Source organism: Juglans regia, chromosome 12, assembly GCF_001411555.2.
Source record: "Juglans regia cultivar Chandler chromosome 12, Walnut 2.0, whole genome shotgun sequence".
Classification (NCBI taxonomy): domain Eukaryota; kingdom Viridiplantae; phylum Streptophyta; class Magnoliopsida; order Fagales; family Juglandaceae; genus Juglans; species Juglans regia.
Window position 1 is genome coordinate 25,809,221 of NC_049912.1, and position 27,602 is coordinate 25,836,822.

Sequence of the window (27,602 nt, forward strand, 5' to 3'; positions counted from 1 at the left end):
TTATATACAAAAGAATAAGCGGGAAAAATTTTAGACTAAACTAACATTCAGTATATCTCCAATAAACTGAACTATATCTCTAATACTCCCCTCAAGTTGGACATGAATGTTGATGATGCCCAGCTTGGAAAGTAAAGCAGAAAACAGAGGAAAGCCAAGTGGCTTTGTAAAACAATCAGCAAGTTGATGTTGGGAGGAAACATGAAATGGTCTAATAACTCCAGTTTGAATCTTGTCACGAACAAAGTGACAATTGATCTCTATATGATTCGTACATTTGTGAAAAACAGGATTAGTGTCAATATGAATAGTAGCTTTGTTGTCACAGTACAATGTAGCATCATGAGAATGAGGTACTTGTAAGTCATGAAGCAAAGAAAGAAGCCAAACTACTTCACAAACAATAGTGGTCATGGCTCTATACTTTGTCTCAATTGAGAATCTTGAAATGTTGGTTGTTTCTTTGACTTCCACGATATAAGAGAGCTACTAAGAAATATACAAAAACTAGTAACATATCTTCTTGTGTCATTACATCTAGTTCAATCTGAAAATATTTTTTAAACTCAAATTATAATATAATTTAAAGTATAAATTGAAATTTATACATTAAAAAAAATATAAACTCATTAGAGTTATATTTTGGATTGCTTTGGCCTCTTAGGCCAACCATTATATAGGAAGCCAAGGTAATACAATAGCGATAATTAAACAATGTGAGACTTACTCCATTAACTTGAAATTGAATTCAAGTTTTTAACAAATTGTATATATCTATATACAATTTATAAATATTAAAAATTAAAAATTATAATTTTTTATATTAAAAATGGGAGGAGTGTTGAGTGGTGGGCGGGGGGCGGGGGGCGGGGCCCCGCTAGGTCAATCAGCCCCCTGCCCCTGCATGGGCGGTGCGGGGTAGCTCGCCCGCCCCTAGAAGGTAGTCTTTTGAAAAGCAGTTCTTAGGGAGTTTTATTTGCCAACATAGGAGAAGGAATCTGTTGATCAAATATACTGCAATGAGAATACAATCAGACCAAAAAGTTAAGGGAAGATTGGATTGAAAAAGGAGAGCATGAGCAACATTAAGAATGTGCTGATGTTTCCTTTCAACAACTGAGTTTTGTTGAGGAGTAGTTACACAGGACAATTGATGTAGAATTCCTTTGGTAGAAAAGAATTTATGCATAGCAAACTCACTGCCATTGTCAATATGAATTTCTTGATGTTAGAATTGAACTGATTTTCAACCATAGTAATAAAATGTTGTAATAAAACTCGAGCATCAGATTTAGACTTTAATAAGTAAACCCAAGTGCTTTGAGAATAGTCATCTATTATGGTTAAAAAATACTTAAAACCATCTATGGATTGAGATTGAAATGACCCCCAAATGTCACGGTATATGAGCTCAAAAGGGCAAGAAGAAATATCTTGACTATTAGAAGGAAGGAAAAATATTTGCATCAGCCTACTATTTATCACACACTCAACACACTTAGTGTATTGAGGTTTAAAAAAAAAAAAAAAATTTGAATGCATGGTGTGTGAAGTGTGTAGGCTGATGCATAGAATTACCCTAGAAGGAAATGGTAATCTCTTGTGTTTAGCAAGAGGGCAAACATCACAATGTGTGAGATTATTATCATAAACATGAGATACAAGATGAGGTAAACGTTTTATTCTAGAAAATGAGGGATGACCCAATCTTTTATGCCAAACATTAAAAGTAATATGACTAAAAGAATGTGAAACATAAGCAAGGTTGAGAGACACATCTTTCGAGTTAACAAGATGGTCTGATTGTTGCAACAAATATAATCCTTCTTTGGTTTTACCCTTCCCAATCATTCTCCAATGGATGAGGTCCTAAATAAAGCAAGCATCATGAAGAAAAATTAGACAGCAAGAAGATGAATTGGTTAGCTTACTGATATGGAGAAGATTAAAATTGAAGGAAGGTACACATAGCACATTGTGTAAAACAAGAGTAGGTGAAAGATGAATAGAACCAAAATGAGTGACTGGGGCAAAAATTCCACTAGGCAATTTCACAAATGAGTTATGAGCAGGCTAATAAGAACTGAGTAAGGAGATAGAATGGACCATATGATCTGTAGCACTAATATCAATTATTCAATCAACAGGACCAAAGGTGGAATTATGAACTTTCTTGATGGAAAAGACGAGTGTTGGGGAGACAAAGTAGAAAGAGAATTACTTGAGAGGTGTTTAAAAGGGGAAGAAGATGTTACATTTGCTGTCTGTGATGGAGAAACATGTCATTCGGAGTTGAGGAGAGCCAAAAGTTGTTGACACTAGTGTGGTGTAAGAGGCAAGGCAGATCTAAAATCAGACGAGGCAACTTAATGGGCTGAGGGTGAAGGATTGGAATATTTGCCTTTGATCGATATCTAGGAGGATACCCATGCAAGTTGAAACACTTGTCAATAGTGTGTCTAGGAACAACACAATGAGAACAAACGGGTCTCTCTCTTCGATTAGAGTTCTTGCTTGCATTCGGTGGTTTAGCAGAGGAAGAGATAGCAACAGATTGAATATTGAGAATTAAAACTGATCCTATTTCACGTTGACGTTCTTCTTGAAGAACAAGGAAAAAAAACTTTGTTAATGGGAGGAAGTGGCTCAATGAGAAGGATCTGTCCACTAGCATGAGAGTAGGAGTCATTTAGCCCCATCAATAAACGCATCACATACCCCTGTTGTTGCAGATCTATCAAGGTGCGCAAGCCTCCACATGAACAAACAAGTAATGACCTATAATTCATCAACTCATTCCATAGAACTTTCATTTGAGTGAAGTTAGCACTTACAGAAAGACCATCATGTGTGAGAGAAGTAATAACTTTCTATAACTGAAAAATTTGAGGTTCATTACCTTGAGAAAATCTCTCTCCAAGGTCAGACCACATCTCCAAGGCAGAATCAATATAGATGACGCTGGCAGCAATCTCTTTAGAAAGAGAATTAAGGATCCAAGACAAGACCATGTTATTACATCTGGTCCAAGAGGAGAACAGAGGAGATGTATCAGAAGGTGGAGAAACAGAACCATCAACAAAACCGACCTTATTCTTGGCAGTCAAGGCCATGAGCATGAATCTACACCATGTGTGATAGTTGTCACCCATAAGAACTTGAGTAACAAGCAGGGTCCCTGGACCATCTCCATGGTGAAGATAGTAAGGACTGGAAGCATCATCAGGAAGTGTCGAAGAAGAAACAGAGGAGAGGAGGAAGAAGACATTTTAGTGTGCGGAAAAATTTTCAATTGATACCATATTAAGACTGGAATGAAGAAGGGAAAAATGATCCTTCAGGAGTAATAATTAATGAATACATTTGTCTTTTATATACAAAAGAATAAGCAGGAAAAATAATTTTAAACTAAACTAAATAAATGAAGTACATCTCCAATAAACTAAACCATATCTCTAATAAATAGAAGTGTAGCATTACAAATTGCAATTCTTATAAAAAAGAAAAAAGAAAATGAAACTAACAGGAGACTGATCACCTCGATTCTGATAGGGCTGCTAGGTGTATTTGTGCTTGCAAGTTGCAAGAAAGAGGATCCAAGCTGGAGAGCAAGAGCACATGCGAAATGCTCAGCTCTTGGATCTGATATTATCTAGCATGTGCCCTGCTTCTCCAGCATGGCTCAACCTCTCCCCATCTCCCTCTCCTTCCGTTTTAATCCTATGAGAATTGGCAAAAAGGCTTCGACCATCTGCAGAAGGCTTGATTGGTAGATTTTAAACAAGATTAACAATGGTCGAATGATATGGGATACACGTGAGCAAGTAATTACAAAAGGCTTGCGGGTGGGTGTTGATCTCGTGGTTTACTGATAAACTAGGAATTTATAAAGTTTTTTCTTCAAGAAGAAAATAAACGCATGTTATACCAAACAAACTTTGGTGAAGTGACCGTTGAAGTTTGGCTGCCAAAATAAGAAAGCATTAAAAATTCCAGGGAAATGTGAAGCCTGCCAATGCATGCATAGAGTATGAAATGAACCCAAAGTTTTTTTTTATTTATTGACAATATCATACTCTAAGGACACTCCCAAGACTTCATAATAGCCACATCAGAATGACGGAAGAACGTGAAAGACATATCGCATCAACCCTCGGTGACTTCTCCTCAAGGTTACCCGTAAGGGTGAACACTTTGGTCCGATCCGGGTATCATTTTTCTCAAAACTGGTCTGATTCCGAATTTTCTTTTTCTAGTATCGAATAGGACCGGACCGGTATATATATGTATTTTAGTTTTTTTAAATAATTTTTATATATAAAATAACTATATAAATCACTATAGTATTAATAATTATATTAATACTATATCACTATATAATCCAATATATATCACTATATCACTATATCACTATAGTATAGTTATACTAAGTTACTAACTATATAATTCACTAATACTATACTAAAATCGTACTAAACCAAACTAGAACCGGTAAAACAAGATGTATCGGTTTAGAAGTATAACCGGAATGGTATCGATTTTTCAAATCACAAAACCGGTATATATCAATTCAATTCTAAAACATTCTCTTTTCGAGAATTCCCCCAATCACGTACACATTGCCCGTACCCCTTTGAACTTATATGGCCTTCTCACTCCTCTTGTACCAACTTTGTTCGCAAAATTAAAAATGGATGCATAAAGTAGTAGCCCCGGACCATGTAGACCACGCACCATGGCCAGGTAGGAGATGTAGACAAACTACACCCACCGTCCCATCTGAATAGGTCATTTTTGAAGCCTAACATGTAGAATTGTCTTCCAAGAATACATGTTCTCTTCAAGGAAAAAACTTTATTAGTCTAAATTGTTTATTTCTTCCAAGCAAGAGATTAATTAATAATGTTAAACACCAGATTATTTCATTATTTAAAAAATATTATTCTCATAAATCACTATTCACCACCCCACACTTCACACCCTATGAAACAAAACCTGCTAATAATCGATTCGCAGGGGAAAATCTCGTACAATTAACCACCAGCATATCTACATAACGGTCATTGAATCAGTACAATTATCTACCATATGTCATTCCCTCAGGCACCTTCCAAAAACAGAAGAAGGCTGTAACCCTGGCCTCAAATTTCTCCCTAAAGCTTAAGAAAACTAGCGCCAAGTATAAACCTCTTTGAGACAACTCCAACTATACACCAAGCCTATCAACTTTCTCTGAAAGTAAGATTCAATCGGCCGGATTGGATATTTGTTTCCTCCAGCAAATGTTTCGGTGCAGTGTTTGGGTGAATGGCTGTAACACCATGAAAAATATGCCTAGATTTCCCACCAAATATAAGAACATCTCCCGATTCCAACAAAACCTTCTCTGCATTACCAACGTCCCTCTGATCGCCATATAAGAAGTCTGCCGAGTCACCAATGGAAAAAGAGACCACAGGTAAGCCGTTATGCAGACTTTCTTCACTTTCATCACGATCCTGCATGGAAACAGAGTCATTAGTGTCACAGGAAACAGTTGAAGGTGCATTTGGAATTGAGGGAGGTTCAAGTTTTGGTAATACAAACATGAAAGAAAACGAAATCCAAGAACAGCAATTGCGATAGATAAATACATAAATTTCAAATAATATGGGTAAGAAGGTTCATAACAAACCTGATGGAGACCCAACCGACCATTTTCTGAGTAAAAGTTTACAATGCAAATGTTAGGTGACATCCGGGGAAGTATGTTTTCTACATTGCTTGCTTTAGAATTATTCCAAATGACAGAATGGGAATCATTGATCGCTTTTTCAACCAACTCAGAGAATTCAGCAGGTATAAGGGGTGGTTTAGTGCCATCAAATGGCCGGTGGTCTTCATATTTCCTTGTCTCAGGATCCCAATTCTTACCAAGGCACATCATCTTCAAATGCAGTTTTGCTCCATCACGGTAACCCGGTTGGTAGAAACCTCCAGGACCCAGACCAAGGTCTCGGCATATTTTTACTATTTTGACCTGATCAGAGGAGGAGATGTGACTCTTTAAAAGAACCATTCCAGACCTCAGCACAGTGCCAGTTTGCCCTTCCATGGAGCGCTTGATTTCATTCCGCCTGTCTCTATTCTTTACAAGTAAAGGTGGTTTGAGCACAACAGAAGTACTTGCTCTGGGTGGGCAGATATCGAAAGCGTGAAGAGCTGCAGAGTGTTCAGAATACTCTGAATTATCACAGCCTGATGAACATTTTGGAAACTTCATTGGGGAAGGCCCATCTTTTTTAGCAGATTTGTAGGGCAGCTGAGACTCACTCTGCTGGCCTGAAATTCTCAACTTGGACAGTTCATCGTGTGATTTTATACCATCAGCGGTTTCGCGATCCAACATTTGCCCAGACTGAATTCTCCAGGCAACAGAGTCCTCAGAACCTGAATGCACTGATTCTGAAGTAAGCAAGAACTTCGATTGGCTTGATCTACTTCCCACACCAGCTGGTGAATTTAGTCCTTGCCAAGATTTTCTAACATTAGAGAAATCATCTTCCAAACCATGTGAAAGGCGCTCTTGCCTATATGTGTTACCTAATTTTTGTTTATGCGGAGAGTACTTTGGAATACAATCCTCTGGCATCCGCTGAAAATCTTTCTTTTTGCTTGTGCAAAATCCAGCTTCACCACCAAAAGAGTTCTCAAAAGGTCGGTCTGCTACAAACTGCAGTTTGTGTAATACAATATTTTAACAAACCAAAAGTCGCTCATAAGATCCGGTAAAAGATATCGGAACAAGCTTATCAAGACAAACTAAATTTTATAACTCCATCTTCTGGTCACTGTTCTATATAAACCATAAGCCAAAAGATAGTGAAGAACTCCAAGCGCATATCTTCAGTACTTAAATTTCATACAACTTACAATCACTAGGGCAGGTTTGGTAACCAAAACAAAACACAAAATTCTCATCTCATCTCATTTCATCGTTACATATTTTTTAAATCTCCGTACAAAATATAATAAACAATTCAACTTTTTCAAATCTCAATACACATTTTTCAAATCCCAAAACAATAATAATATTAAAACATAATATTTTAAACTTCAAAACAAAATACAAAATTCTCATCTCACCCTCTAAACCTGCTCTTAAATCGACACTGCCTTTATCAAATCCATTCACAAAATTTTCCAAATGATTTCCACTCTTATACTTATCCAATGGATTATGAAAACCCAGATCTCAAATTTGCAACTTTATCCCTAAGGAGAAATAATATTTATAGTTATAGAGTCGTAAGCACCGTACTCATTTTGAAAAATTGAATAAATATGAGAACTAAATGAAAAAATTAATTTTTTTTTTAATGATAGACACACTCTTTTTCAAAAGAAATAACTGTATCCAACATTATTCATTCATCCGTAAATATGTTAAGCTTACCATCATAATTAAAAAATTAGCCGCTAAATTTACATTTATAATGTAGATACCCATCAAACGAATAAAAGCTATGTGCTATTATAGCACTTTAAGATATTCACAAAGATCTCTCTATCTTTGTCGAACTAAATGTCATTCGTCAGAGAAACTCGCAAAGAAATTAGAAGGGACAAAAATACACACATATTTCACTAAGAAAACGAAAGGGGTACGGTGAAATTACAGGGCTGTTCCGACGCGTGGAATTACCGGCCCCGCTGGGATCTGAGGAGGCTCTGGTGTTCCTAGCTCCGCCGCCGCCACGGCCAAGAGCACGACTCATATTGGCTCCTGGGTCGGGAAGCAGGGGATAAATTTGCGTATAAATTGTGGTAGACGGAGGTGAAGGAAACGAAAGTGTCAGACTTTGATGTGAACTCGGATGGGCGAAGATATATAAACCCAGAGATTAGAGAGTGATGGATTGGAGCGATGGGGAGGATTTGCGGTCAGGGGGCCTCAAAGGTGAAGGAAGAAGCTGAGGAGTTTGAAACTATTCGTCTTCTCAATGCAGGGCAGGGGACATGCATTTTGAGTATTTTTTTCGTCGATTTTTAAAATATATATGAACTTTAGTTGAAAAATCTTATTTACGACCTAGCGTGGAGAATGCACATTGCACAGAGCAATGATATGATATAATTTGATTTATAAAAAAAATTTTATTTATAAATCGGTATAGATAATATGTTTAATAAAATACGATATAATTGATTTGGTATATAGATATTAAAATTTTTTTATAAATCAAACCTTAAGTTTTAACATTTAAATATTACACATATTCTACTCTACACACCAGTTTGAGACTACAATAATTCTTAATTTGTAGAAAAAATTTATAAAAGTTTTATAAATCTAATAGTGTGAATATGTATTCTTTTTTATGTGAATAGAATGATTCTTTTCTTGATACGTTCAATAGGAATGGTTGAAGATGTGTTTCACGGCCAACTGATCACGACCTCAAAACCACAAGAAGGAAAAAGGGTGGCTTGGTGTGCTTAGTATAATTTTGATGTCTAAGTCAGAAATATGAATGTATTGTTCAGCAATAAGAGTCTCAACTCGTACTTTGGACTGTTAGTGTTGGTCCCTTATATAGGGATAGACTATTAATGATAAGGATAGTTTATTTCTTCCAAATTCTAGGATTCTTATCGCCACATTCTTGAGATATGGTCGAATAAGGTAATAGTTGACATATTGAGAATTAACACTCCGAATATCTAATCGTTTTAAAGGTAAGGAACATTAATTACTATAATAATCTTATCTGGGAGTGATTTGATCCCATGGTAAACGAGCATACGATGTTCTTGCAGATTTCTAGACTTGAGGGGACCGTTAGAGCACTATCATTGGTTTATATATATGCATTTTCAAAATCACATATTTTGAATATTGATTTTGTATATCAAGAAAAACTCTCACATTGGATTATGCATCTTTAAACCAAATAATAAAAAATAAAAAATTTCAATATTATTATTTTTATATATTTTACAATTAGACTATATGTTCAAAAATATCAATTTCATATATCTAAATATTACCAATTTCATATATCAAAATGACTAATTTTATCAATAAATATTAATATGTACTAAAAAACACTTTGTAGCATTAAACTTAATACAAATTTCATATATCAAAATCATCTTAATATAAATTCTATAAAGTTGATTTTAATTAGTATGAGAGAGAAAAAATAGTAAAATAACGATTGGAGAGTGAATAATATTTCTTCAAATTTAAAGAAATACTATTCATAACTATGTAAAATTTTGAAGATGCATAATCTAATATAGACCAATTTAGAGAGAGATTATACAAATATAAAGATGAAGATGAAGATGATAAGCTGTTATCAATGCTCACAAGCCTTTTATTTTGTATCATGGAGCCGTCTAATAGAGGTTCAAGTCACTCTAGGAATCTTTATAATTATATATAAAGATAATATCTTTATATTTAGGCATAGTTTGGTTTTGCAGACGAGATAAGTTGAGATAAAAGTTAAAAATTAAATAAAATATTATTAGAATATATTTTTTTAATATTATTTTTATTTTAAAATTTAAAAAAATTGAATTGTTTATTTTATTTTATGTGAGAATTTTAAAAAAATTATTATTAATTAAATGAGATGAAAAATTTTATAAAATTAGACGAGGCCTTAAGTTTGATAACTTCTTTGGTTTTGTTATTGATATCTTTTTCATGCTATTCATTTGGAATTAAATAGTAAAAAAATTGTGAACCATTTAAACAAGGTATCTTCATGCATTAGGTGAGTCAGACAGGCTGCACCATTACGGCTGTATTTGTTGAACGGTTGAAATAATACCGTTCTTTCCTAAACTGCTCAAAGTTACAATACTTAGATGCTCTTTTATGTCTTCAAATCCCACATCCTATTACGTTTGGATGATAAATTTATCTCAACTCATCGTTATAATTTTTTTAAATTTTAATATAAAATATAATAAACAATTCAATTTTTTTAAATTTTAAAATAATAATAATATTAAAAAATAATATTTTATCTTCTCAACTCAACTCAATTCAACTTCTGGCCTAAGCGCTCATCTGAGCATCTCATCACTGTCCCTCGGATCTTTCACATCAAAGCAAAGTCCAGATGCAATAACCATGCACGTCATATACATAGAAATATTATGTGCTGGTTATTTATTGAAGTTTATTAGTCTGATTTCTCGGATACGATTTCGACACTAACGTTATTCATGCATTTCATGTTCAATTTTTAACAACTTTATCAATTCCGTTTAGTGGGTACCTCTCTGAACGAGTAAAGATATGATTTCAGCGGTTAATGGGGCTTACTTTGATGCCTAGTAATAGATCGTTGGAGATCTTGATGAAAATGGGAATGCTCATCGTTTTGAAATCACGTATTCGTAGCTAAACTCATAGACGTGAAGAAGAGTAAGAATTGGGTCACTTTTGGGATCTCTTATTTTAGTTATTGAATGTAACAAATGCCTTTTCTTTTCTTTTCTCTAATGGTTCTCAACAAAAGCCTCTCCCCATGTCTAGCACAACAAAATGGCCAGGATGAAGCTCTGATGAAACTATCGAAAATCGACAATTATTTTAATGTTGGTCCTGCCTTTTGATAGAAGGCTTCCGCCTAAATCCTTATCCTGTGATTCTCAGAAGAACCAATTTTTTATTCTTTGGTTTTTTTCCCGTCAAAATGGGAGTTGCATTATGGGAATCCGAGATTTGAATCTGAATTGCGGGGTTGTGGTGGCAGACCTGATTGTCAATACTGAATGTAAAGCTTAAATAGCATTGGGGACACTACTTATTTGACAAAATTTGCAGGGCTGGAGGGTTGCTTGGTAATCTTTATAAGCAAATATTTTGGACATAGCGAATTGAATCCTTGTATTGTTGGAAAGGATTAAAGGGCATCATGGGAAATTGGAAAGAGAAAAATGAGTTCTTGGATTATAAAAACTTAGCTGTTCATTTTGATCTTTAGCTGATTTGTGAAGTTGTATGTTAGAATTTATTTTTGACGAGGCCTGGCTTCGCATGATCTCACGAATTAGGGGTTAAATGGCTAACATACTGGAGTCAGTTTTCATTTTTTTTGTATAGCTGAGAAGTGTGAACTGAAGATGGTGAAGTTGACGATGATTGCCCGTGTTACTGATGGTCTTCCACTAGCAGAGGGACTGGATGATGACCGCAATTTAAAAGATGCTGAATTCTACAAACAGCAAGTCAAGGCCCTGTTTAAAAATCTCTCAAGAGGTCAGAATGAGCCTTCAAGGATGTCAATTGAAACCGGTCCTTATATTTTCCAGTACCTTGCAAAGTTTTCATTTCATTACATTTTTTTGTAATGATGGGGAATCACTTCACGGCAGAGCCCTTAGGACTCACCCATGGAACCTAAACTCCCAGGGAGACTAGCACAACAACCCACCGCCATGGCCTCCCACTTAAATTGCAGTTTGATTCTAGAAGGAATCAAACCTATGACATGGGACTCATGCACACAAGTTCGCCCTTACCACTTGGGCTACCCACGGGTGGGTATTCCATTACATTTTTATTTCTTTTTATCTTTTTATATATTATTACTGAGGTTTTTCTCTGTCATATTCTGCTAGTCTACTTGGGTTGCATCCCGTTGCCTTTTTATTTCTCAAAAAAGTATGCATGGTGCTCTTTTAATTTGTGTCATTATTTTTCCAATGTTACGTATGAGGAAAAAGTGAATTATGGTATTGTGTCTGGTGTAGTCCAAATTATGCAGTAATAACTGCTCTAGAGGACTCAGGCAAGTCAACTACTTAGCCTTGATCCCAAATAAATTTGGGGTAGCCTTCAAGCACAATGTGAAATTATGGAGACATAGTAAGACTCATTGATGAGTTTGTGACAATAAGTTCCATGTAGATGTAGTTGTCAGTTAAATAACTCTGTCCTATTTAGCATATATGAGATGTCATGGGTATGGCAGCCTTTGTAAGGAACTTACTTTCTACATCAGTTGCAAATGAGAATATTCTCCATTAAAGTAATGATTTTTCTCTGAATGCGGGAATGATCTTAACGTTGCCTTAACCCAAGTTCTTAGTTATATTATTGAAGGACGCGTTTGTTACTTGACAATGTGCGACCGTGCTTATCCTAAGAAACTTGCCTTTCAATACCTTGAAGACCTCAAGAACGAATTTGAGCATGTCAACGGAGCTCAAATTGAAACTGCTGCCAGACCTTATGCTTTCATCAAATTTGGTAGGGGCTCACTTTTTCTATGTAATTGTTTTATGTCCTTTGTATTCTGACAGCATTTTTCTGGTATTTCTTCTGATGGGCTTTATTTTCCCATTTCTTTCTATGTTTAAAAGATACCTTCATACAGAAAACGAAGAAATTGTATCAGGACACCCGTACCCAGCGGAATATAGCAAAGTTGAATGATGAACTCTATGAAGTGCACCAAATAATGACTCGCAATGTTCAGGAAGTTCTTGGTGTGGGTGAAAAGTTGGACCGTAAGATGTTCACCTTTTTCCCCCTTAGAAATACCTTCATTGTCATATCGTTTTTTTCTGATTTTTGTTTGAAGCTATGTAACATAATGTATGGGAATCATGAAGCTAATGATTGTTACATTCGGTAATACATGTCTCTATGATCGATTGGTTGGTTTAGTCAACAGGTCTGCATTTCTTTGCACACACATGTTCGTGGTAACATCACTCAATGTCTTGAAGTGCTCGTATGCATGTGCTCGTAAACGCCTGTACGTTGTTTTGTTGATGGATGGTTGTATTTAGACTCAAAACAAAAAGATATTATGGGTATGTTCATCATGTTCAAAACAAGAGCAATTGACATCTGTACAGCTGTAAAGGGATCGTTCCTTGCCATACTAGAAACCTCATCATATGGCATGAGGAGGGCCAAGAGCCAAGCCAGACTTGCTTTAAAAATATAGAAAGGTGGGTATGTGGGTTAACAAGCTATGATAAAAATTTGGTGATTGTTATTGTCTTTGAAGAGACCTCTATGCAGCATATTTGCACTCGATTGAATCACCTCTTGAATGTGAAGTTTTGTTTGTGAAATCAAATTATATATGGTGTCAGCACAAAACTGTAGTTGCACTCCTCTCTCTCTCTCTCTCTCTCTCTCTCTCTCTCTCTCTCTCTCTATATATATATATAGATATAGATATAGATATATATCCTTTTTTTTCAGGTCACATGTTTCTCTAGATTTCATCTAAAAGAACAAAAGATTACTTCGTAATTTCGTAACGCCTTAATGGAAGGCCCAAAATATATGGCCTATACTCCACTACTAGTTAATGATACAATTGGAGCCCTATTGGAACCTTATAAAGAGTAAGAATTTCTCTAATGTGGGATCACATACACCACCTATCTTATCCTTATCATATGGGATATCACAACCTACCTCCTTTAAATTCCCGCCGTCCACGGCCAGTCTGTTGTAGGTGACACGACTCAAATCTCACATTTCTGATTGGGATAGGCTCTGATACCAGTTATAATGCCCCAATGGAAGGCTCAAACCACATGGCCTCCATGGTTGTGATATCCCATATGATAAGGATAAGGTAGGTGGTGTATGAGATCCCACAATGCTTGAGAATGATAAGTTCTTGCTCTTTATAAAGTTTAATGGGGCTCTAAATGTATCATTAAATAATCCTTTTGAAGTATAGATAATGTGGTTTGGACTTTTCATTTGAGCGTTACAAATTTTCCCCACTTTTTCTCCTTGGTTGACAGATGCTTTTATGTTTTCCCTCTGTAAAGCATATTCCGTGCATATTGCTGATCTTATAATCTCGTTCAAATTAATGTTGCAGAGGTCAGTGAAATGTCTAGTCGATTGACATCAGAATCTCGTATATATGCTGATAAGGCAAGAGACTTAAATCGACAGGTTAGTTTCCTCACACTAATTCATGATATACATGAGAATCATCCTCGTAAACTCTTCCCATGAGGATTCCCTGTGAACATATTTAAATGTACAACTGAAGTTGCAATCTCTTTGGTGCACTGGCATTGCTTGTGAGGACTCATTTGTGTTGCTTATTATGTTTTTTTTTTTTCTCAAAAACAGAAACTCCTTATATAATGTTTATTTTACACTTTGCACCCCAAACTATCAAGAACTGACAAATAGCACTCTCTGTCCAAGTTTGACCGTTAAGATGATGATAAATAGGCGACGTGGAACAATCTTGTCTGTTGGATCTTAACAGAAGATGCTATTTGATGGTTGGTGGTATTTGGGGGTGCAATGTGTCAATTTTGATAGTTTGGGATGCAATATGTGAAATACCTTATGAAAGGGTGAGAAATATATTTAACCCTTGCCAGCAGGGGACGAAACTCAGGGGACACAAGCCAGCACACGCTCGTGCATACACACACAATATGAAAATATACAAAGAAACTCGCCGCAGAATCGCAGATAATGCTAATAGAGAGGATTCCCAACGCTAATGGTTTCATTGGGATTGGTCTATTACTTTTGCCTCCAGCTTAGTTGAGTCATTAACTCTTATTTAGTTGTAGATAGAAGCAGGTCGTTATGTTATATGTGATGAGACTACACATGACACCTTTCCTAGTGAAGATTCATGATAAAAAAGAGAGATCGTCTGACTATAATGGTCTTAGCCATTTATGGTACTAGATCTACACACACCCCCCGAGGGTGCTGTTAGGAGGCTTGTGTCATTTCTTGTTCTATGAGCTTGGCATGAGTAATTTTAATTTGCCTACACTTACTAGTAATCTCTGTTACGAAAATTATCTTTATTGCATTTAAGTGTAGTTTATTTGATGAGAGGAGTGACATTTTTCTTTTATTAGCCTCCTTCAGGCTGCCATTTGCTTTTCTAGATTGAATTGTTTCTCTCATGCATCTGAATTTTGTTTACAAGATGAAGTTTACCTATCTGCTTATACGTCTCAATTTTAGGCATTGATTCGGAAATGGGCCCCGGTTGCCATTGTGTTTGGAGTTGTCTTCCTTCTCTTCTGGGTCAAAACAAAGATCTGGTGATCCAACTGACCACTCTGAAAACATCGCGCATTTGCTGTGCTTCTGTTGGCATAATAGTTCTAGAGTCCGGGTCTGTTGCCCATCCACATGCATACTTGAGTTGTGTTTCAAGATGAATTTTAGTCTTGGTGGAGGGCATTGGCTAAGGAAGCTAGTTCAGTAGGTACCTCGGGGGAATAGATCCGCACAAGGAGCTGTGAAAGAGAGACATGTTGCCTTTTAAGACCAGATAAAGTGCAAAAATGTATTTTTTCAGAAAAAAATTGAGAAATCTTGATATATGTTTATTAGTTGCTATATTTAATATGCTTCTCGTGACATTTACATTGAAATACTCTAAACATGATCATCTCGTGTGGCTTTTGATTTTGACTTTAGTTCTATCTGAAAAATTGGTAATTAAAATATTTAGGGGCACAAAGCTGAACAGATTGAATTTTATATATTCTGTGCCAGTTTTCTTGTTGGTCAATGTGGGTGGTTCTGAAGAGATACCCTCCCTCTCCCAAAAGAAAAACGTCAGTAACACGTGCATGTGAAACTGTATACTAACCTTATTACCAAAAACAAAAAAAAGGATAATAACCTAATTGAATTTGAATTGAGAATCACTAGATTTTCTCACATACTACAAAGTTCATCAATCTCGGGCATCCATGAATAAATGAATGAATAGTCTAGATTTTCCGTCATATGCTAACTTTAAGCTCTCAAAAGGTTTTCACAATTTTCTTTTGGAAGGGGGAGGAGTTTTTGGAAGAGAGAGAGAGAGAGAGAGAGGGCATAAGTAAGTAAAAAGGAAACAAACAGTGGGCTCTGATGCCAAAGGTCACTCTGGTCAGGATAATATTTATACTAAATGAATGATTATGAATATTATCCATTTTAACTTGAATGAAGAGAATTCTATTGGCTTAACGGTTAACAAGGATTCGATTACTGGGCATCAACTGTCCATCAAAATGCACTTTCCTAAAATTAATTATATAACAGTGTCTCTACACAAGTAAGGTATTGTGTCTAAATGTTGTTTTCGAATCGTATGCGGTTACATTGATCCTTTCCTTTTAAGGCCACTCCGCCTTCTCTAAGACCATGTTTCCATGACTTCCATCCTCTCCGAAGATTACAATCCTTAAATAGCAATCGCATGAATCAAAAGCCATTTGCACTGCACCGCCTACAAGATAGTTTATGCACTTCACACTCCGCCTAAAGCATGTGGTATCTTGAAATCTAATTTATTTCTTTGTAGATATCAGTTTAATGGGAGACCTAGTAAATAACAAACGAACTTCCCCGTAAATGTGATGGGGGAAAGGCTGTGGAACCAGCACAACAATAACTTGCTCGAGAAGCAAAATCCTGAGCCTTCTAAGCTTCATTATGCATTATTTACAGAGTTGCTCTTATTCACACCTTGTAGGTCCAAAGGAGAATTTGTGATACTACTAACCGAACCAAGGGTCTGAGAGCTCAGCTGTGGGCTAGCTGGACAAGCATCTGGATTACCAGCACTAATCGCATGGATTGCCCCCGAGCTCAGCTGCTGTGGGCTCATTGGTGTTCGCTGGCTCATTTGCTGAGGGCTGGTTTGTTGGTTTAGTTGTGGAATTCCCACGGTTGATGGTGAGCCCACTTGTGACGGTGAAACAACAGCCTGTAGCTGTGAAGTGGTATCTTGTTGTTGCTGCAACTGCTGTTGAAATTGCTGCTGCTGCTGATATTGCTGTTGCTGTTGCTGCTGATATTGCTGTTGCTGTTGCTGCTGATATTGCTGTTGCTGCTGCTGCTGTTGAAATTGTTGTTGCTGCTGTAATTGTTGCTGCTGCTGCTGTTGGTTCATATGAAGGTTTATTCCTGCCATCAACTTAGGCGGACCCATAGGCCCCATTGCTGCCCGTTGCATTGTGGCCCGGGTTAGACTCTGACCAAGCATTGAAAGACCAGCAGAGCCTGGATGTATCTGTCTGGCTCCTGAGATCCCAGCTATGCTTGACTGAGGCCCCCCTAAAATGTTTGCTCCTCTGTTCTGTGCCATTCTAAGATTTGATGCCATGAGAGCAGTTTGTGGATTCAATCCAGATCGAAATTTCTGGCTTATTGCATTGCTAATATTTGGAGTCTGGCTAAGATTCATTGGGTTCTGCCCCACATTGCTGATACCAGAGATAGGCCCCATTGGTGCTGACATTCCAGTTCCCCCTATTCCCCTTGCAGCTCCCATGCCCACGGCACTGCCAAGGCCTCCAAGACCAACCACGTTATTGCCCATGTTCCCCATACCCACAGCTGTTCCAAGTCCCATCATCATCTTCCTTTGCTGCTGCTGCTGCTGCTGCTGCTGCTGCTGCTGTAACAGCTGAATTGGGAGAGCAGAAGACTTGTTGACCATGTGATTGCCCAACTGTATGTTGGAATTCTGCCCGATTGCAGACAAGTGTGAAAGTGAATTAGTTGGGAGTATCTTAGGTGACCTCTGGAACTGGTGCTGCTGCTGTTGAATCAAGGAGTGTTGTTGTTGTTGTTGTTGTTGCTGCTGTTGTTGTTGCTGTTGCTGCTGCTGCTGCTGCTGCTGATGTTGCTGCTGTTGTTGCTGCTGTTGATGGAGTGATGGTTGTGGGTCTATCAGTGGCGACCTCGGGGGCATTGAAACCCCAGAAAAGAGTCCTTGAGACATCTGTAAGGCCTGGGTGTTTCCAGGAGGCAGCATCCTTGCATTCGGTAACAGATTCTGAGGTGAGTTTAGAGATGCATTACCACTGTTAGTTATCTTTGCAACTTCACTTGATTGTTGACCAGGAACTGCTTCTGGAAATTGCTGAATGTCGGGTACCGAATGGTGAGGGATGCCAGCAGTATTTGATTGACTGGCTGTGGCAAGACTCGTGCGGGTTTGTTTTGCTTGGACTTGATCTTCCACAACGTATCCTTCACGTATCATCTGCATCAACATATATCATGATAAGATAAAAGAAAAGAGAACCCGCCCCCCTCCCCCCGGGGTACCAGCGAACAAAGCTGTGAACTTTTAAGACCATTTCTGAAAGCGTACCAGTGAACAAAGCTGTGAGGCAAGCAAATCCGCAAAGTGCTGTCACATGAATTAGATATATATAAATGAGAGCGACAAAATTATAAAAAATGATAGTTCAACTACCAAAAAAATAGAAGTAATAATAATCATAAAATATATTAAAAAAAAAAGTAAAAAAACATAATTAAAAAAACTATCAGAAAAGCACAAAACTAATGCTGTGCAAAGCTTTCCTGCCTCAATCCAAATCGATAACAAGTACCCTTCATTTCATTAGCAAGTGGATGCTACGAAATAAAGGGTCTCAAAGAAGACAAGTGGAGAATTAAAGGTGCAAAGAGAAAAAATAGAAAACCACAAAATAAGTAGATAAAATTATTAGAAAACACATTCAAAATTTCCAAGTTCCGACTGAGGACATGGCTTAACAGGATCAAATATCAGAGAATCATCTGTGTTGATATCACCAACTGTAAATATCCCGTGTTAACCAATTCAAAAATCAACAGGTGAATCCTTCTTGGACTGCAAATTTAGAATTTGTACAAAACTTACCGTATTCGGTAATGAAGGAAGACGATCCTCTGCAGACAGAAAATCACCATCTTCTATTTCTCCATAATGCATTGCTACCGTACCATCATATGGCTTCTCTGACATGATCATTCTAGTTCTTACCCTATACGAAACAGCATTTTCTACAAAAGCAAAAGTGGAAATTTAGCAAAAGGAGAGAATCATCAAAACATCACAATGGATTACATATTTTACACTCACAAAACAACAAACCTTGAGGAATACGCTCTGGCTGCATAAATTTTAAGACTCTTATTTTGCAGATATTCATGCTGCCACCTGCAAGTGACTTAGATAATGACCTCATGCTCGCATCATCTTTGAGATCTTCATTATTGGAAGCAGTGGAGAGATGGGTTGACAGGGGTTGAAGGGGATATGTGTTTGGCTTCCTAATGGGGTGATTATCAACCTTATTCTTTTTGCAGTTGAGTTGATGCCTGAAACAGAAATCCATCAGACATGCATAACAGGATGGGATTGACTACACTGCCATAGAATGTAGATTAATATGATTTGGGAAATGTATACATCCTGAAACTTCTGCATTGTATAAAACGTGCAGGGTGCAGCAAAAAGGAATTTAAACAAAAATGAAAATAAGAAAAAAATGCAGGTGGTGAATAATTGTCTATCAATTATCTCAGCAAGGAAAAAATAATGCCTAAAATCAAAATTAAAGGAGGCGGAGCTTAGATCTGACAAAAATATCCCTTGTCTAACCCTTCATGGACTATTGTAGAGGGTTAGGAAACAAGTATAATAAAGAACTTTAACATATTCAAAGGATGGGATGAGGACATTTTTCCCATCCATCTTGATGAAGATGATATTAACAGTTCACGCAGCCAGAAAGTATAGAGATAACACTACAAACGAATAAGCCAACACTTTTTTTTTTTATAATAAAAGAAGAAAGCAGCACTTAAACAGAATACCTCATTGTCACCATTTCTATCTTTGAGAACCTTTCAAGCATGGTTTGATCAGCCAAAGGTGGTGATCCAACTGAAGGACTGTTTGCATTTAATGGAACACTAATATTACCAACACTAGCTGGAGATCCAATTCCACTCATTGCTGGGGTCTTAGGGAGAGAATTTGATCTCCGCTTTGCAGCAATCTGGGCCTGGTGTTGTCGTTGCATGGAATCATTAGCACTGGAAGCCAAAGAAGAGGTCCCACCAACAGTAGGAACTGAGGTGTTTATTGCTTTCTCCTTTTGTGATGCTACAAGAGCAGCAGCTGTTGCAACTTGTCCAAAGTGGGGTCCCACTGGACTACTAGAAAACTCCCCCGATTTTGATGATAATTGCGGCTGAGCCAAAGCACCAGTAGAAATCCGAGGACTTTGAACTGATTTCCTTTTATGGAGCTGGTCATCTTTTCTTGCATCTTTTTCCATTTGCTGACCAAGATTATTCCAAGATGTCTGGGAGAAATTAGATCTCATGAATGCATTATGTGGTAATCTTTGTTGCCGTGCTTGCTGCGGGTCCAAATGGCTTGTTTCTGTTTCCATCACCTGCATATCATTTTTACTGCGGTACATATCTGAACCATCTATTTTATCTATCTCAAACTGCTCTTCCTTGGTAACATATCGTGTTCCCTGCTGTCCTGCAGCGGAAGGCATTGTCCCAGCATCCTGGTTCAGAGCCCCTTCAAACACCTGCTGGGAGAACTTTTGAATGCCAGTATTTGCATATGGACTTCCCCTTGCCATTGCTTGCTGTTGTAACAAAGTATTCTTCCAATTGATGTCTGAACGGTGTAGTCCATCACCATGTGGCCCTATTTGCTGCTGTTGCATTCCGTCAAGACCCACGGGTGAAGGTCTTGCTCTCTTGTTAAAACTGGACAGGGGTGACATTTGCCCATCCTGACTCTCCCTCTTTCCAAGAACAGAGACACTTGAATTCACATTTTCACCATAAGAGATCATCATGTCCTGCCCAGCAGGAGAAGCCCCTGATGCATTAATAGCAGGTCCTGAACCAGGATCCTGCATGCTTCTGGGGGTCCCAACCCCCATTTGATACCTTGGTTGATGGGAAGCAACAGGTAGTGCAGAAACTGAGGCATCTGATACAAAGCTCTTTGGTCTTAAGGCTAACATGTTTGTTGGGCCAACATGTTGTGCAGTAAGATTTTCATGTACTTGCTGTGGCATCACATTTCCAGAAATGATTCCTGCATCTCCCAACCTTGAGTTAGAGCTTTCTGGTACTCTATCTATGCAAACTGTCTTCCCATGCGTCTTGATACTAGAAGTGACAGTAACTTCAGGTGGCTGCCTAAATCTCTTTTTCCGGACATTGGAAAGAGCCAAATCAAGCTGCCAATGGAGTGAAAGATAGTTAAGAAAGATACATTCATCCTCCAGATCAGTGACATGAACTCTTATCTAACAATTCATTACCTTTGTGGGAACTGGGTTATTACAAAGCCTATCCAACTTAGGTGTAGGATCTAGATGAAGTTGTGGTTGCAATGCTTTCAATATGCGGGACTCCACTTCCTGCATTTGAATGAATATAAACATGAGAATTCACCCCAATACATGATAGAAATTTAGTAGCCAGAGATGAGGTGCCAATCGTGGTTACCATCAGATCGCCATAAGTCCAAGAATTATTCGATATCAATGGAATATCTTTCACAACGTTCTCCAATGACATCTTAAGGCATACTTTACTAACAACAGGGTATCCATTATTTTTCGGATCACCAGAACCTTGATAAAAAGCACACTTCCGATAATCCCGCACCTACAAAAATCTCGTATCTGCAATTATAAGAATCCTAAATATAAATTGCACTAAATAATCATATCATAACCTAAACGTCTAAGAGATGGTCAACAGTAAGAATAGCTAAAACAGTAGACATTAGGGCTTCGTTTGGTTACTAAACATCTCTCAATTCATCTCAACTCATCATTACAACTTTTTTAAATCCCAACATAAAATATAATAAACAATTTAACTTTTTCAAATCCCAAAATAATAATAATATTAAAAAATAATATTCTAACAATATTTTATCATCTCAACTCAACTTACTTCAACATCCAAACGCAACCTAGATGTTCACAAAGGTTGCTCTATCAGATGGATATAATGGTGGAGGCAGTACACTTCTTGTGATAGGCAAACTCAATGATACCAATACCAGCATAATGGTGGTTAAAACAGTGCAAGCATAGGAGGTGTTTCATTTCGTTCACTGGCTTCTTCTTCTTCTTCTTCTTCTTTTCCCCTTCTTTTGGGGCAAGATAGTCTAGTATGACTTGTGCAGTAATGGTAGAGAGGAAGGCTGCTGTTGGTCAAATGGTTTAAATGACCACCTAAAATGAACAGGATTCGCTAACAATACTGCTGTCCACAATTGAGGTAAAGAATTGTGTGGCAGTATCATGGCATCATCGGAAAGAAAGTTAGTGAGCATAAGCAATTTCTCACCTCTTGCACGTATGCATTCATGCATGTACGTATGTTGGCATATACGTATGAATATTAGTATTCGTACTCTGATGATACCCTCATTTTTTGTGAGGCTGTTGGGGAACAAATTCAAATTTTGAGGGCTGTCCTGCCATGTTTTCAAGCCATCTCGGGATTAAAAGTGAACTTAAGTAAATCGGAATTGGTACCGGTGGGAGAGGTTCATAATATTCATCACTTGGCTGAATTTCTGGGGTGTAAAGTTACTTTTCTGCCCATAAAATATTTGGGACTACCGTTAGGGGCATCTTTTAAGGCCAAACACATTTGGGATGGAGTGATCGAGAAGATAGAGAGGAAGTTGGCAGCTTGGAAAAGGATTTACTTATCTAAAGGGCGTAGGATTACTCTTATAAAGAGTACTCTCTCTAATATTCCTACTTACTTCCTATCTTTATTCCCTTTACCAGTTGGTGTGGCCAATCGTATTGAAAAATTATATAGAGATTTCCTTTGGGGAGGCTTGGGAGAGGAGATCCAAATTCCCTTAGTAAACTGGAAAAAAATCTGCTGTCCGATTGCTGATGGAGGTCTGGGTATTCATAGTCTATGTAGTTTTAATAAGGCGTTGTTGGGGAAGTGGCTATGGAGATATCATGGGGAAGAGGAAGCTTTGTGGAGGGGGGTGATTGATCGCAAGTATGGTAGTGATTGGGGAGGATGGTGTACCTTGGAGAGTAGGGATTCGTATGGAGTGAGTCTATGGAAGTTTATTAGGAAAGGTTGGGGTCGCTTCCTAAAACAAGTTAACTTCTCGGTTGGTGATGGCTCAAAAATCAGATTTTGATCTGATGTTTGGTGTGGGGATATTGAATTGTATCGAGCATTTCCGGTTGTTTTCAGGTTGGCAACTAATAAGCAAGCTTCAGTTTCCGACGTGATGGTATCTTCCAATGGAGTGGTGCTTTGGGATGTAGGCTTCTCCAGATCTGTCCAGGATTGGGAAGTAGAGGAGGTTACTGATTTCTTTAGACAGTTGTATTCAGTGGTGTTAAGAAGACAGGGCAGGGACCAACTTTGTTGGAATCAAACAGCCTCTAAGAAATTTACAGTTCGGTCTTATTATAAAGTGATACTTAATCAGCACCATATTGGCTTTCCTTGGAAGAGGATTTGGAAGGCTCATGTTCCGTCAAGGGTGGCTTTTTTTGTATGGACAGCAGCAATAGGGAATATTCAGACTATTGACAACCTGAGAAAGCGTGGAATGATTGTTGTGGATTGGTGTTTTATGTGCAAGAAAGAAGCAGAATCAGCGAACCACCTACTACTTCATTGTGAAATGGCTAAAGTGCTATGGGATGGTGTGTTTGGAAAGGTTGGGCTGTGCTGGGTTATGCCAGAAGCAGTGGTCGATTTCCTAACATGCTGGACTAACTTTCAAATGCATACTTGTCCCCAAGTGGCTGTTGCTTGGAAAATGTTGCCTTTGTGTATTATGTGGTGTATTTGATAGGAGGGAAATGAGCGGTGCTTTAATGATCGGGAACGCAATAGAGATGCATTTTGGAAGTTTTTTATAAGCACTCTAATTAGCTGGTTCTCTGCTATTGTACTGAAGGGAGGGGATGTAAACGCGTTCTTGTCTTCGTTTTTCTAAGTTCTAGAATGTATTAGGTGTTTCTTGTGTATACTTCCTGTGTACTCGGGCTATGCCTATTACATTGTTATTAATAAAGTTATTACTTATCAAAAAAAAATATTACTATTCGTACTATTCAAAGTTTTCTATTTATCATTTATTCTGATGAGCCAAACCATTCATAATATGTCTGGTAAAAGTAAAACCCCATAGTTAGATGACTCACCTCACATACAAGTGTCCCGTCCACAAACTTGCAGGGTATATCATCTAGAATATCGCTAGGCAATCGGCCAGATTCAATTGCCTCCAAATGGATTCACAAATAGAGAGGGAAACAGATTAGAGTAAGAAAAGCCTATAGGAAATACAGGCAAAGTTGTAAGGATATATAGACAGTGGTTATGATGCCAAAGGCAAGTAATAGTGCATAGTGTAAATAGACTGACGCATTGCACATTCATAAAAAGAGTAAATAAAGTAGTTCCTAAGAAATCCAAAAAAAAACTTTTCTCCACTTGCACCACATGAGACCAAAGGTCTGCACAAATAAATCCAGCACTGGTGAATCCAGATCACAAATTCTCATGAGTGAACTTTCTTGTGTTAATCAAACAACCCAAATGGCAAACACTGCACTCCTAAAGTGCATGCAAACATCAACCAAAGAAGACACAAAGAGGATATTTCGTTCAAATCGCACACCTCTTCAAAAAAAACTTGAAAAAAAGGTGGAGTGGGGGACAAGTAGAAATGTACCGAGAAGAGAGTTTCGGACGCTCTACCATACGGTTGTAACAACTTTGGAACATCTTGAAGAGTAGCCTGATGAGCAGCTTCATTCTGAAAATTCACAAGCAAACAGTATTAGAAAGCAATACATATAACGATACCAGGAGTCAATTTTTCCATTCAACTTATTCTTCAATTGTATCATCCAGCTAATGTTCTTTACAACAAACCTCTGTGGGTTTTCCAATTGAGTATCCATCTTCAAATAGGTTCAATGTGAAGGAAACTTCATTCTCTGCAAGAAGGGGAAAAAACCATCAGGATCCAAACTTGACTATGTGGCCAACTAAACCAACGATGCCTCTAACCTGCAGAAGGAACAAGTCCTTCAGAAGACCAGGATGGTGCAGACACCCCTGCAGCATCTTCAGCTCCTTCAATAAGATCAAGATCACACTGTATCATAACACAATCGAAACTATCATACAAGGAAATTAATATAATTAAAGTTAGTATTACATCAAACCTACTCCCCAGCCTTCCAACTCAAGGGCTTCAAACCAAATCATAAAAAAAGAGTTTTTCTCGTTGCAGTATAAGAAAAAGTAAAATCATTATTTTTCTTTGAGAAAGAAGAAAATGTCTAGATATCTATTTCAAAATCTGATTGAAAAAAAAAAACAAAGAGAGAAGTTTTAGATTTTCAGTTTTAGTATTCCTGTTGTTCTCTGCTTTATATACCAAAACTCTCTGCTTTTTGGCACACAACCAAGATGAAATCAAAGACCTAGAATTCCGTTTCCGGTTCTATTCTCTCCTCCACTTTCGAATTCTCTCAATTTCAATTTCTTTTCCTGGCGAACCGGACCTAGTAGTTAATCAAACGATCGAATCATTTCACAAAATTTTACCTGGAGCTTCCTTGAGCTATCCTTGGAGGTCTCGGACACGTCGTCGACGACCTTCACCTCGGGAGGAAGCAGAGGCTTTGGTTGGAACCTCGTACCGGTCTTTGAGACCTTAAAGGAGATACCCATATCGGAGGGTTTTGAGAAAACAAGGGTTCAAGGTGGTGTTTGGGTCATGGGAAGGCGGGGGAAATAAAAGAGAACAAGGAGGGGAAAGTTCGGAAATTTTTGCGGCAAAGCAAAAAACCCTAACGGGAAACGAACGTTATAGTTTGTTCGGTATCTTTGTGATGCATCTCATCTGAGGGATCTGTTAACAGAAAATAGAGATGAGAGAGGGAGACGCGGGAGAGAATTCTGTTTTCCTTCTGACCAAAAACCCAGACTTCTGCTAGATGTTTCATTTTCTCTTATTATTATAATTTTTAAAATTTTTATATAAATTATAATAAATAATTTATTTTAAACAAAATTTAAAATAATAATAATATTAAAAATTAATATTCTAATAATATTTTATTCAATTCATTTAAAATATTTTATCTTTTCTCATTATCCAAACTAATCCCGCACTCAAAAGCTTAACACTCAATAGAGCATTCTCATTAGATTAATTAAAGTTAAAGTACATTTTTTATGAATATAAGATGAATTTAAGTTTTAACTATTCCATTTACATGAATCTTCACATTAAAATAATTATTTTTTCATTATATAACAATAAAATAATATAAGATGGATTTGATTTTAACTATTCACATTAAATATCACATTAAATTATCCATTTATTCATTATATAAAAATGAGTAATTAATAATTTCAAAAATATTTTAATTTTTTTAATTATGAATTTATTTTATTTTATCATATTTTACTATTTATAATATTATATATTAATTAATAATCATATTCTAATTATATTTTTTCAATTGTCATTTAAAAGGGAGAGATAAATAATTGATATAAAAAAAATAGATAAATAATTAATATAAAATATATTTGATGAATGAATAATTCTTTTTAAATTTAGAAATAATTTTAAAAGTGACTGTAGCTTATTTAGAATTTAGTCATTTAAATGTGATCACATTTTATAGTTTAATAGCTAAATTTTTAATAAATTTAATTTTTAACTAATCCAATAAGAGTTCTCTTAAAATAGGAGCGGCGCTACTAGCTCCATTTGATCGCTATACTAAATTGAGTTTTTTATTTTTATTTTTTTTATTCATATTTTTTTATCATTTTAAAATATAAAAAAAATATCAATACACTAATAATTATTTTTTTAACCATTACGTAAAAAAAATTAAAAAAAAATATATCAAAATGAGGTGTCAAATTTAAGTGTCAAAATATCATTTTTCTTAAAATATCTACAATATCAATCATAATATAAATAGAATCGAAAATTAATATAAAATTAGATATTAACGTATCTATCTGTGATTGAGAATTACAAATTAATGAAATCATTCTTTGATATTTCATCAATTCATAACTTTTTCTTGGATTTTTACTTTCCAATTTCATTTACTGAGTTTTTACAAATATATAATTCAGTCCCTCTTACCCATCTAATTGTTTAAGAATAGTATTATATGTACTTATAATTTCACTTACAATATTCCTTTTATCAATTGTCTTTTTAAATTTAAATTTTATGATTTATATCATGATTCATATCAATAACTAACGTGAAAATGAATAAGTTTTTCTTAAATACGATTAGCATTTTCTATTGTTTAAAGATCCATCACGTTTTGGTAAAATATTAAATGAGTGGTGCTAATTGGCCGCCTAGAGTTTACTGCTGGGCATACCATTAGTGCAAAAACAAATTATTAAATAAATATTTTTTTAATATATTTAATCATTAAAAAAAATTAAAAATATATATAATTTTATTAGTCACTTCCTTAACCATTAAACAAAAAAAAATTAAAATACTCAAACGTTAGCTTTGATCGATTACATTAAAAGGTTTTCCAAATTTAATTGGACACCAATGCAACAAACAACATTAGTTAGCCATAACTGAGAGCGACCATATTGCAAAGCAAGGCAGTAACACAAGTTACACGACTGTTACAATCGCGTTAGTGTAATTAAAATCGTAAAATTACTTTACAACATTTTTATATAATCTAGTTTTAAATTCTGGATTTTTTGAAAAATTATATTATTT

The 27,602-nt window shown here is 36.5% G+C and overlaps 3 protein-coding genes across 3 annotated transcripts; 1 reads left to right on the forward strand and 2 right to left on the reverse strand.

Annotated features, from left to right (window-relative positions):
• Positions 1-4,925: 4,925 nt before the first annotated feature.
• Positions 4,926-8,009, reverse strand: LOC109004968. The gene is made up of 3 exons (XM_018983681.2): positions 7,659-8,009; positions 5,675-6,712; positions 4,926-5,498 (listed from the first exon to the last, which is right to left on the reverse strand). Exons 1-3 carry the CDS (start codon positions 7,755-7,757, stop codon positions 5,223-5,225), a joined length of 1,413 nt encoding a protein of 470 aa, XP_018839226.1. The 5' UTR covers positions 7,758-8,009; the 3' UTR covers positions 4,926-5,222.
• A 2,981-nt stretch (positions 8,010-10,990) lies between these two features.
• Positions 10,991-15,343, forward strand: LOC109004934 (25.3 kDa vesicle transport protein). The gene is made up of 5 exons (XM_018983634.2): positions 10,991-11,315; positions 12,096-12,256; positions 12,370-12,516; positions 13,863-13,939; positions 14,990-15,343. Exons 1-5 carry the CDS (start codon positions 11,128-11,130, stop codon positions 15,071-15,073), a joined length of 657 nt encoding a protein of 218 aa, XP_018839179.1. The 5' UTR covers positions 10,991-11,127; the 3' UTR covers positions 15,074-15,343.
• A 681-nt stretch (positions 15,344-16,024) lies between these two features.
• On the reverse strand, positions 16,025-25,792 carry LOC109004967 (protein PHYTOCHROME-DEPENDENT LATE-FLOWERING). The gene is made up of 12 exons (XM_018983679.2): positions 25,418-25,792; positions 24,875-24,962; positions 24,737-24,801; positions 24,534-24,617; positions 24,001-24,081; positions 21,296-21,457; positions 21,109-21,207; positions 19,625-21,024; positions 18,900-19,126; positions 18,666-18,808; positions 18,129-18,167; positions 16,025-18,017 (listed from the first exon to the last, which is right to left on the reverse strand). The coding sequence occupies exons 1-12, from the start codon at positions 25,541-25,543 to the stop codon at positions 16,458-16,460; spliced, it is 4,074 nt and encodes a 1,357-aa protein (XP_018839224.2). The 5' UTR covers positions 25,544-25,792; the 3' UTR covers positions 16,025-16,457.
• Positions 25,793-27,602: the final 1,810 nt, after the last annotated feature.

Coding starts and splice junctions, on each gene's coding strand:
- LOC109004967 (XM_018983679.2), bottom strand. CDS start 25,543: ATGGGTATCTCCTTTAAGGTCTCAAAGACCGGTACGAGGTTCCAACCA. Junction 24,963..25,417: donor ATAGCTCAAGGAAGCTCCAG/GTAAAATTTTGT, acceptor GTTATGATACAG/TGTGATCTTGATCTTATTGA. Junction 18,168..18,665: donor TTCCTTCATTACCGAATACG/GTAAGTTTTGTA, acceptor TTCATGTGACAG/CACTTTGCGGATTTGCTTGC.
- LOC109004968 (XM_018983681.2), bottom strand. CDS start 7,757: ATGAGTCGTGCTCTTGGCCGTGGCGGCGGCGGAGCTAGGAACACCAGA. Junction 6,713..7,658: donor CCACGCGTCGGAACAGCCCT/GTAATTTCACCG, acceptor CACAAACTGCAG/TTTGTAGCAGACCGACCTTT. Junction 5,499..5,674: donor GTCGGTTGGGTCTCCATCAG/GTTTGTTATGAA, acceptor GTTTCCATGCAG/GATCGTGATGAAAGTGAAGA.
- LOC109004934 (XM_018983634.2), top strand. CDS start 11,128: ATGGTGAAGTTGACGATGATTGCCCGTGTTACTGATGGTCTTCCACTA. Junction 11,316..12,095: donor ACCGGTCCTTATATTTTCCA/GTACCTTGCAAA, acceptor CCAAGTTCTTAG/TTATATTATTGAAGGACGCG. Junction 12,257..12,369: donor TTATGCTTTCATCAAATTTG/GTAGGGGCTCAC, acceptor TATGTTTAAAAG/ATACCTTCATACAGAAAACG.